The sequence below is a fragment of the Momordica charantia genome (genome assembly GCF_013281855.1).
Source record: "Momordica charantia cultivar OHB3-1 chromosome 1 unlocalized genomic scaffold, Mcharantia_2.0 BLBB01000001.1, whole genome shotgun sequence".
Classification (NCBI taxonomy): domain Eukaryota; kingdom Viridiplantae; phylum Streptophyta; class Magnoliopsida; order Cucurbitales; family Cucurbitaceae; genus Momordica; species Momordica charantia.
This window is the reverse complement of record NW_028275157.1, coordinates 14,327,275-14,339,094: the sequence shown is the minus strand read 5'-3', so window position 1 is coordinate 14,339,094 and position 11,820 is coordinate 14,327,275. Positions and strand designations below refer to the sequence as shown.

The 11,820-nt window shown below is 35.2% G+C and overlaps 2 protein-coding genes across 3 annotated transcripts; one reads left to right on the top strand and one right to left on the bottom strand.

Moving 5' to 3' along the window:
- Window positions 1-3,915: 3,915 nt before the first annotated feature.
- On the top strand, window positions 3,916-7,779 carry LOC111019450 (serine/threonine-protein kinase BSK5). 2 transcript variants are annotated; one of them, XM_022295844.2, is made up of 10 exons: window positions 3,916-4,323; window positions 4,448-4,668; window positions 4,788-4,923; window positions 5,214-5,347; window positions 5,438-5,543; window positions 5,936-6,021; window positions 6,190-6,378; window positions 6,646-6,810; window positions 7,023-7,136; window positions 7,350-7,779. In XM_022295844.2, the coding sequence occupies exons 1-10, from the start codon at window positions 4,242-4,244 to the stop codon at window positions 7,590-7,592; spliced, it is 1,476 nt and encodes a 491-aa protein (XP_022151536.1). In that variant the 5' UTR covers window positions 3,916-4,241; the 3' UTR covers window positions 7,593-7,779. The 2 variants fall into 2 exon arrangements, with proteins under 2 accessions (XP_022151536.1, XP_087980581.1); XM_088124455.1 differs by having other exon boundaries at window positions 3,920-4,351.
- A 576-nt stretch (window positions 7,780-8,355) lies between these two features.
- LOC111019441 (uncharacterized) lies at window positions 8,356-10,506 on the bottom strand (the record flags this gene model as incomplete). Its single annotated transcript, XM_022295823.2, has 3 exons — window positions 8,356-8,515; window positions 9,156-9,351; window positions 10,223-10,506. Coding segments are annotated over 3 exons (558 nt in total), but the record flags the coding sequence as incomplete, so codon positions are not given.
- Between the last annotated feature and the right edge of the window lie 1,314 nt (window positions 10,507-11,820).

Genomic DNA, 11,820 nt, shown 5'->3' with positions numbered 1-11,820 from the left:
GCAAGCTGGCTCTCAATCACGTGCCCTTTCTTTTTTCTCACATTGGCTGGGGGTGATCTACAAGTTATTTATTCTTTTTGGACCAAATCCATTATGTTCAATCAAAATACGTTTTCTCTGATCTTTTTTACCAATGTAATTGGGGTCAAACTCTTGATGGGTTCTTTATACCAACCGATTGAGACACGACGTAAGTGAAGAAGAGTATAAATAGTGTATATGTTGGAAAGTGGTTCGAGTTATACCTCTAGCGGGAAGAAGTACAAAGATTAGAAGTTGTTCTTTTTTTCTAAAACAAACTGTAGCTGTCTGAATCAAGCTGGGTGTCACCTCCAAAAGTACTGAAGAGAAAAGGAGAAAACATGAAGCATCTGTCTAGTTTTTCATGGATCCAAGACTGAGTTTACAGCAAAGCTTGGGTTTGTTTTAATGGCGGATATGGTTGGACACTTGACATCAAATTGGAGGACCCATATAATATAACAAAGAAATATGATGTTGGTGTGAGACTGGGTTGGAAGGCTAAAAGCATGGCTGTGGCCCCAGAAACAAAAAGCACTGCTTGCGCAATTTAAGCCTCTCGACTCTCCATTGATGACGACCAATGATGAATTCTTTTTTAGAGAGAGAAAAAAAATGTGTAAACTTACTTAAAATGTCGGTGTTTTTGTGTATTTTGGTTTCTGTAATTTCAAAACATCTTTTGTTTTATAAATACAAGGACCACAAAGTTGCTTTTCTTTACTCTTTTGGGTTAATATCAAAGGCTGAAATCAACCATAATTTGGAGTAATCTAATGATGTTTGTGTGTAATGCAATGATGATGATTGAGGCATGTCTTGACCACTTTGAAATGAGCTTCCTTTTCACTGTAACGAGGGGTCGGCCGGACACCCAAATGGGGTGGCGCTAATCATAGCGCCACCGCCTCTCAGACAAAAAATGCTCGCCCCTCGCTCTTCGCCTCCATTGTCTTTTTTGCTTCAAAACTAATCATTTTTGGCCTAATTATTACGATGGGGACGAAAGATTTGAGAACCCCATTGTTTCAGTTCCTGTTTGGAATTTGAAAGAGAATGGATATTGAAGAAGAGAGCGCATTTTTGGGTGTGGAAGTTCACTGGGGCATTTTGACAAACAGGTTGTGGGCGCTAAGTGTTCCAAAGGATTTTTTTTGTACAGTTGCGTGGAGTTGAGGCTGGCGCCAGCCTCATGCTGCACTATCAACAACTAGCACTAGCACGGTCTCTGTACAAATCGGCGTAAACAATCATTCAAAATTTTAGGGTACGGTTTTTCAAAACAATTTTCATGGAACTGATTTTGACAACTATAGAAATGATTTCCATTATGCCAAATCACTTCCAAACATGTCGTAATATTTATAATGATAGATAAGTGATATTATACTCATGATCGAGCATGAACGTTAGAGTTTGTCAAAGCAAGAGGTCATGAGTTCGATCTTCCATCTCCACATGTTATACTAAAAAAAATCCAACCTTAGAGTTCTGCTTCCTTATACCTAGGACACTTGCACTGGCCAAATGCTCGAACTCGAGAGACATCGATAATTTTTTATATTAAACTCATTCGAAAGTTTTAATTTTTATCGTGACCCACAAACTATGAAGGGCTAATTTCGAATAGGTTCGAGAAGGATTTAGATACGAAATCAATCTTCAATCTTCATAGACCTAGTTTTAAACTCTTTAAAATATAAAGGGACAATGTTATCATAATCTCAAATGCAGGGAAATTTTTTTAATTAAATTACAAATTTAGTCCTTCAACTTTTCCAAACATACCTAATAAGCGGATAAATTTTCAATTTTATGAACTTTAAAAGTATCTAACAGGTCCATAAAATTTTAATTGTGTCACAATTTATGTGTTTAATAATGTCCGCATTATATTTAACATTTTTAAAATCTACAAATCAATTAGATATTAGTAACTTACTGGACACTTATTAAAGTCCAAAGATTTATTAGGGAGTTAATAACTAAATTTGTAATTTACTTATTTATTTATATTAGAATATAATTGAGGTGAAGAAGCAGTATGCAGAATGCACATGATATGCTGCTCTCATTCTCTCTCTATGAAGAAAAAGACAGGCTTTCACATGGACTTCATGAGACCTACATATAACGTATGAAAACTTGTCCTTATTTCCATTATATATTTTTCTAAAACAGAATGTTTTTACAACTTTCTTTTATTTCTGCCCACTTTTTTCCCTTTTTCCTATCAAATAAACACGACTCATTTCCTTCACAAAATTATTTGTCAATGTGATTGTATTTATTACCTTTCATAACGTGTTTGTACCTCTTACTTATTAGCGAAAACAATATCATTTGGTTAAGAAGGAAGGATGTAAAAGGATGGACAATATTGTTAAAACCTTTAATTCTTTCGATTAAAAATAATAACATTTTCTAGAATTTAAGGACAATTTGGTTGGAGGTGATTTCTCACTCATCACGTGACAACTCTTGATAAGACAATGATGATGAGTCAGCACAGGATTCTCTCCTCCAATCTCGCCCTAGAGGTTGAGTTGACCTATTTCTTACCTTAGTCGCTAAAAATACAAGTCGAGCTAGATTACCAATTTCCACTTTGGCTGCCTTAGTTGTTAGTTGTACCGATCAAAGGACACTCCTTCAGGAATTTAACTCTAACACAATCCACGGCAATACGCTGCGATTATCGGGTTGTCGGAGAGATGTTGGAGACTTGTTGAAAGCTCCACGTATAAATAGAGACCTCTCTCCTCATTTTTAGGTACGCGAAACTATATTCTCTCTCGAATATAGATCGGCCAGCTAATGACTTGAGCATCATAGTACTGACTCTTTTTTATAGGTCTTCTACTTACCAGTATGTCCGCTTGCCTAGCCATGCTTCACAACCTTGGTCAAAATAAACAGATTTTACTTTAAAAAAAAATCATGAAAAAATAAAATGTTCTTTTTAAATCCACTTCAAACAAAAAAATTCCCTGATTTTGGAACACTTTTACATGAAAATTGAAAAAGAACACCAAACTGTTTGCTATAAAATGATGTATATCCTATGCTAAAATGTCCATGGGATTTCCTAATGAAGAGAGAGTTCTATTTTGGAAGCCTCGACCCATGAGGAAAAATATATAATTGGAAAATTTGAACCTATTTCATTACAATTTTACTTTTTAATTTCCTATTTTAAATAGTTTATTAATGCTTCTTTGGTTCATGATTTGACCTGTTATAATTTATTCGTCCTCAAATGAATTGATGGATATTATTACGAAGAAAAAAAAAGAGCAAAAATTTGAAACAAAACAACTACCCACCTCATTAAAAAAAATAATCTTCTTAAAATTTTCATGGAAATGTCATTTTATAAAAAATTTCATGCTGTAATTTTTAAAAGTATACCAACAACGTGAATTTGATTGAAAATATTTAATACAAAAAATATTATATTGAAATTTTAAAAAAGGAAGAAAGAAAATTAAGAAAAACCAACATGTGCATTCTAAATCAAATAATATATCCAGCAATTTAATTTAAATATACTTAAGTTAAAGGTAAATATTGAAATGGTTTTCTTTTAATTTGGGGTTAATAAGAAAATAATATTTAGACAATTATGTCAACAACCGTTCCATTAAATTCTAATTCCAAGTACCAAAACAGAGGGCTTTACGGTATTTATTTGTTTGACTTTTCTAGTGATTAAAAAAATCTGACCGTTTGATTCAACTCTCAGTCCACTTTCTCCATGCCAATCTGACGAAATGGAGCAATCAAATGGCTCAAATTTATTTTCCTTTCCAAAAAATAAGAACTGGGAAATTGGAAAGAATTAAAGAAAAGGAAAAAGGGGTGAGAAAGATGCAACAGGGAAAGAGTGGAATGATGAAAATAATTAGAAAAAGAAAGCTGAATCCAGAAAGCGAACGCTCTTTTGCAAAGACAAACACATGAAAGGCAAGAGAGAGAAGGGAAAAAAAAAATTAAAGTGAAAAGTTTATATTAGCAGCAGGATTTGGAATACAGAGAGATTAGAGTGTGAAACAACCAGAGATTTGGATCCATAAGATGAGACTCAGTCACCCCTTTTCACCCCATTACTGAAATTTGAAGGAAACGAGGGATTGTTTCTGAAAATGAACGCTATTTGATCAGTTTCCAACTTCATTTCCTCTCTTCTCCCTCTCTCAGTTTGATCGAATCCACCATTAATGGGGGCCCGTTGCTCCAAATTCTCCCTTTGCTGGTTCCACTCCCACCTCAAGCCCTCCGTCTTGGAGTCCTCTGATCTGGGTACCTTGCGTTTTTAAAACCTTCTCTGGTTAACCTCTGTAGAACCCATTAATTTTTTTTTTTTGAGGTTCTGTTTTGATGATTACGACTAAGAATGCTGGGTTCCTTTCGCCATTGTTTGCAGAAAATGGGAACAAGAACGACCGGAACTTGTGGCCGAGTTTCAGCGAGTTCAGCTTCGAGCGGCTGAAGGCGGCCACCGGTGGGTTCTCGTCGGAGAACATAGTTTCCGAGCACGGGGAGAAAGCCCCCAATGTTGTTTACAAAGGGAAGCTCGACAATGGCCGCTGGATCGCCGTGAAGCGGTTCAACAAACTCGCCTGGCCCGATTCTCGCCAATTCCTCGTCCGTTAACTTCCTCTAATTTCTCTGACTGTGTTTTTCTTCTTCTGCTCGGTTTATCTCTGAGTGTTTCTTTTCTTCTGCTCGGTTTATCTCTGAATTTGATTTGGGTTTTAATTCAGGAAGAATCAAGATCGGTGGGAAATCTAAGAAGCGAGCGATTGGCGAATCTGATTGGATGTTGCTGCGAAGGAGAGGAGAGGTTGCTGGTGGCAGAGTTTATGCCTAATGAGACTCTTGCCAAGCATCTCTTTCACTGTAAGTTCTTTGGGGAATAGTTGATTGTAATTCCATGGATAAGGTTGTCTTTATTATCTTAATTAGCTCTCAACTCATTACCCAAAATCTCTTGTAAGATAAAACCCTGTTTGTTGGTGAAGTGGAAGCATGTTAAGAAACAATCCCACTTCCTCAAATGAACGTGACGTTCACCAAGCACTGCCTAATTTGACAATCTTTCTCCTTCCTGAATATACATTGACTGAAAAAGTGAAAGAAATTTGAGTGCGTTGATGGTTTTTGCTTCTTTTAAACAATATTGATGTTAGGGGAGACGCATCCGATGAAATGGGCAATGAGGTTGAGGGTGGCATTGTATTTAGCACAGGCTTTGGAGTATTGCAGTAGTAAGGGACGAGCATTGTACCACGATCTAAATGCTTACCGAATTTTGTTTGATCAAGTGAGTGCTTTCTTTCTTCCTTAACTTACTATTTTTTCTGCTCAAGTTTATGTTCAAGTGTTGTGATTTTGGTTTGTTGTGTGGGTTCAGGATGGTAATCCCAGGCTTTCATGCTTTGGCCTTATGAAGAACAGCAGGGATGGAAAGAGTTACAGCACAAATTTGGCTTTTACCCCTCCAGAGTACTTAAGGACAGGTATATTATTTCTTTCATTCTCTGCCTTGTCATTCTGGTCTTCATCATGCTCAGACAAATAACCACAGCCTAAACTCTGAACACAAATGCTTCTGGACGTTCTTTTACCGATGCATAAAACTTGAGTGAAAACTGTTACAAATTGATGAACTGAAAACTTCCGTTCATTGCCATATTACATGTTTCATTGAAAAATCCGTGTTCCATGTTCATCTTTAGTTTGCTAGATAAACCAAAATATTGTCCTTCACACGGGTTTGTACTTTTGATATCTTTTCTGAGGGTCTTTAACGTGCAAAATCCGTAATGTGAAAAACTCAGAGAAGATTAGTACCGGCATGTGTGTTGTCGATGGGTTCTTATTAGAATGCACAAATGTGTGTTTTTGGCAGGTAGAGTGACACCAGAAAGTGTAGTTTATAGCTATGGTACCCTGCTGCTAGATCTTCTTAGTGGCAAACATATCCCCCCCAGTCATGTAAGTTCTCTTTTTCTGGTCCTGTTAGATTTTTGTACAAATAATCCATGATTAAACATCTGCCATTTTTTTTCTTATTGCAATCAATGTTAGAAACCTTCCTTTTCTTTTGTTTGAATCTGTTTAAGTTGTTGAACTTCGGACATGCTTGTGCTTGTATGAATACAGGCATTGGATCTAATTCGTGGGAAGAACTTCCTGATGCTAATGGATTCTGCCTTGGAGGGTCATTTCTCAAATGATGATGGAACTGAGCTAGTGAGGTTGGCTTCTCGCTGTTTACAGTATGAAGCTCGGGAGAGGCCGAATGCAAAGTCTCTCGTGACTGCCCTCATGCCACTTCAGAAAGATTCAGAGGTCTGCACTGTGAATAACTATTCAAATATCTTATTTTAGTCGATAGTTGCAATAGATTCGAGTACACCGACGGGTTCCTCGATCGACCTGGCTATGGTGTTTGATAAACTCGAACAAGTTTCTTTCTAAATAAGCTCTTCTGTTTCCTTCTTAAGTGAATAATGGTGGATATTTGATAGTTATTGAATGGTCACATTGTATTGTTTGTTGGGGTTGTCTACTAATTCCTGAAAGGCTCGGATTACTGATCAAATCGTTTTCAAGCAGGTTCCATCGTATGTTTTGATGGACATCCCTCATGAAAATGCATCCCCAACGCAACCATTATCTTTGACACCGTTTGGCGAAGCGTGCTTAAGAAAGGATCTCACCGCCATTCATGAAATGCTGGACAAGAATGGATACAAGGATGATGAGGGAATTGCCAATGAGGTTGGCTACTGCCAATACATACTTTAACTTTCCACATAGAACACAAAAATTGCTCACTCGACACACACCATAGTCTACTGCCTACTATGTTGTTATCCTCTCTTGTCGAGAGTCGAATATAACAAGTTCAACAAGGCTGCAAACTAAGATATTGTATTTACAATTGCTCATCTTTTACATTAACTCCATACAACTTCTTTGGCCTGTTTCAGCTTTCTTTTCAACTGTGGACCAGTCAAATGCAGGAGACTCTCAATTCCAAGAAGCATGGAGATACAGCTTTCAAAGCTAGAGACTTTGCAACTGCTATTGATTGCTATACTCAAGTGAGTGCTTCTTATATAACCTCATTTTCGACTATCTCTTACCCTTCGAGCTCAAGAAATTATTGATGGCTGGCTGGTAACTTTATACCGTTGGCTGAAACTTCTATCCAACTGTTATTGCGAGACAACCACATTGTGTCATCTACATTCAATAATTTTTCTTGGAGCTTATCTTAGTTAGTAATGTAAGACTGAAATGATTTGTTTAAGCAGTTTATCGATGGCGGGACAATGGTATCACCGACGGTGTATGCCCGGCGGTGTTTATCGTACCTGATGAGCGATATGGGGCAAGAAGGTCTAGGAGATGCAATGCAGGCCCAGGCAATATCACCAGAGTGGGCAACTGCTCTGTATCTTCAAGCAACTTGCCTGTTCAACCTTGGGATGGAGGATGATGCCCAAGAAGCTCTAAAAGAGGGCACTAAATTTGAAGCCAAAAAGAACAAAAATTGAGGGGAAAAAAGAAAGAAGAAAAGAAAAAGGAGGAAATGTACAGGTGTTTTTCCATTTGTTTTTATGCCATTTCCTGTATTTTTATATAGCTTTTTATATATATAGTTGTGTTTTTGGGAGATTGTTCTGCCAACTTGACCATTTTGCTACACAACAGGAATACTGGAAAAAGTTGTGGTTTTGTTAATCCTTTATGTGGTTTCTTGTGACCAATTAATTTCACCCATTTTTTTTTGTTATGGTCAATTTTCTCATCTGAAATAATATTTAGATTTAAATCCTATTTTAGTCTCTATACTTTTATAAAGGGATTATTTTGATTTCTATTTGTAAAATCTTAACACAAATTTTATACATAATGAAAAATCTTTAATATAAATGACTATATTTTAAGTTTTTTTTTTGAATAAGCATGATGTTTTAACTGTTGGTTTTGCTCATGTTGACTATATTTCAAGAAATTTAGTGATTGAAGTATTGTGTTAAAATTTTGATCAAAATATATAAGATAAAATTGAAAATGAAAGGACTAAAATAGTCACTTTTAAAATATATAGGGACTAAAACAAACGCTTCAAACGTATAAAGATTAAAATAAACAAAAGTATAAAATATAAAGACCAACATGGACATTTTAAAAGTATATAAATAAAAATGAACTAAAGTTGAAAATATTATACCTAATACTTATTAGAATAAGTTGATTAAATAAGAAAGGTAAAATATAATTTACCCTGTTAATTAGGGGTTGAGCCAAGAATCTATGTTAGGGGCAGGAAATTCTTTGTCACATATCACATGCTCAAACTCGATCACCAGATAAGTATGAACAGAAGACAGGCATATTACCTTGGTAGTAAGAGTTCGGAGATATCTGTAAATGGAGCTCCAACCACCCACTCACCACAACTCTGCTTCATGCTCTGCAATATTCAAAAAGAATATTGTGGACAGTTGCCATCTAATCATTGACGGTCTATAAATACTCAAACACTTACCGATCTCGATTTGATTTGAGAATAAAAAAATTCAAACCTCTACCGACTTGAGCATCAAAATGCTCATTTTCATTTTCATTAGATTTTCATTAGGATTCGTGAGATGTTTGAATGAAATTTTATGCTGAATATATATATATATATAAAAGTTTTTTCTCCAATGAGTGCTAAAATTGGAGGGAAAGTATTGAGAAATTTAGAGGGGATTCTTTGTTGGTTTTTACTAGTTTATATTTATGAAAAGAAACGTTTGTGTATACAAAAAGTAATAAAGTTTTCCATTTTTTCAAAATTGGCTCGATTTTTTAATTAAATATTAAGCTATGATTCTTTTTCCTTCAAAATTATATCCATCCCTTAGTTAATTATTTTTTAAAATGAAAAATGATACACTTGTCCTTAAAATTTGGCTTAGTAAATTTGAGGTAGAAAATAGAAATGCAATCTAATCTCATCAAAGCATCAAATTGTGGCAACTTCTCTACATATTTCTTCAAATATTCCAAGTCTTATCTTATGATGGCACATTGAAATGGAAGAGCCAAGATATGACAAAAGCAAATACCATACAAGCCAGAAGAAAATTCAGCACACGGTGGACTTGCCAAAAGCTCCGGCCACCATTGGGACCACCGGTCACCGACGTCGCAACGGTGGTTGTCGATACCGTTGCATTGTTCGACTCACTGAGTTGCTCTACTGGTTCAACTTCATGTGCTCCAATGACATTGCTTACCACTGAATGACATATCTCACACGTCCTAACAAAAACCACCCACATTCAAATTAGACTAATTTACATAATTAAAAAAAATTGTTCTTAAGTCTATGTTCAGCAAGACAATCTTTATCTTAGAACTTAATGTTTGAAGTCTTTTATAACTCGAGATTCCTCATGAACTCTTTGACCAGATCAATATATTAGCTTTAACACCCTCCCTCACTTGTGAGTTTGAAAATTTGCACAAGACGCAGTTGATGATAATCAATATTAAATGGAGATGAAATAACATTACAAGAGTTTGAATGCAGGACTTCCTAATATAATACCGTGTTAAATTGCTAATTAGCCCAAAAATTTAAACTCATGAACTATGATAAATTTCATCTTTTACGAGCTCCTTTAACACTTTTAACACTATATAGAAAGTATATAATATACATACATTAAGAATCATAAATTATAATATTATTTTTTTAACACAACATGTGAGTCTGAAGATTCAAATTCACGACATTTCAATTAGAGATTAGGTATTTTAACTAGTGGAGCTATGTTCAGATTTTCGTAGTTTATAATACCATTGAACATAAACAAACATGACACTATAGAGTAGAGATGTCTAATTAATCTCCGCTTTATGCTTCAAAAAGAAAGGTAGAAGAGATTCCTATGTCCATTAAAGGCAATAGAATAATATTTGAAGGTAGAGAGAGTTTTTTCCAATGCTTCACTCCTCAATTCCCTATTGTATTCCATTCCCTTTTAATTTGACCGAGACAACATAACATTATTCTTAATTTCCCCTTAATTTCTTTCTTACCCTTTGCCCAACAAAGGATTTAAAAGAAAACCCCTCAAAACTAATTAATTCTTAAAAGGGCATTTTGTAAATGGGATTTGAGACTCACTTGTTTCCTCTGATTTTGAACCAAGCCTCAGCACAATGCTTGTGGGCAGCACCCAAATCGTTCTTACAAGAACATCCCAATTCAATTCCAATTCCACACTCATCGCTACTGCTCTCCAAACCCAAATGGCAAATCCTGCAGTCTCTCTCCGCCGCCTCCCGCCGCCGCTCGCCGCCGGAGGAGCAGCGGCCCTGCTCCAAATCGGCTGATCCGGGAGTGTCCACAGCCGCTATTTTGAGAGAAACCCCCAGAAGCAGATATGAGAATCCGAAGGGTTGTGGAGTTTATGGGGGCGTGGGGATCCTCTGAAGGAGGGGTTGAGTGCGTAATCCGAGAATGTAATGTTTTGGACAATATATGTCGGAGTTGAAGTTGGACTGAGAGAAAATTAATAAAAGAAGAAAAAAAAATAATTGAATTTTGTGTTAGAAGTTGTCGTTTTGCTGTGCTCTCCTTGTTTTGCGGATGTTATAGGAATAGGAAGAAGGCTTTTTCACTGTGAAAAAGACTGTCTTGTGGCCCTGCCCGGGGAAAATATTCCAGGGGTACTTTTGTCATTTCACTTCAAAACTACCTCTATTTAAATATTTTTTTAGTACAACGGGTGGGACTTGCATGTTCGAATTCGCTAACTTCTAGTCTGATATACGTGCTTTTAATTTATTGAATTATACTCAAGTCCCGACAACTTTTACTTGGTGATATTTCTATTTTTGGCTCTTATGACTTGATGTTGACATCACTTTTATAATTGTTAAATGGATAAAAGAGAATGACAAATATTTTTAATCATGTATCTCACAGTGATACCACTTTTGGTGAACTTATCTCTTCTTACCTTCAATTCGAACTCTAGAGAATGGATAGTAGTAAAAAAAATAAAAAAAATTAAATATTATTTTAGTTCATGTATTTTTAATTTTGGTTCATAGTAATAAGTAAAATGTTATGCTAAAATTGTGAGAGAAAGAATTGAATTAATAATGAAAACTAAAGGAGTAAAATAATTACTTTTTCTAAAAGTACCAGGATTAAAATGAACATTTTGTAAGTACATATTAAAATAAATAAAAAAATTGAGAGCACAAAAATAAAATAGACATTTTGAAAGTAGAAGGACAAAAAATAGATATGAATTAAATTGAGACCAAATTACAATCATAACCGTGTTTTGTAGATTCTATATATATTTATTTATTTACTTAAAAATTACAAAAAAATAGCATAAAATAAAGTAAAATGAAAAGATTCAAGATATGAATTAAATCGAGACCAAATTACATTCTGAAACCATATTATTTTGTCCTTTGCAGATGAAAACTTTTAACTTAAAAGTTGCCAATACTTTAACTTGAACCGAAGTACAGACCAGTGTTAGTTTTCACTTTTCAGTCAGGGTGTTCTCAGATTCTTGATTTTCGTATTTTACCCCTATATACGTGTCACACAAATAAATAATTTCCAAGTACCTATCTTGATTGAGTAAATTTCGAACAAGTTATTGAGTGCTTGGAAGCCAAGTCCTGTACTATAGTAGCTTTCAATAAATCATAAGCCTTCATTTCTTTGTCTAGACCGTTTGGACAAACTAAAAAGAG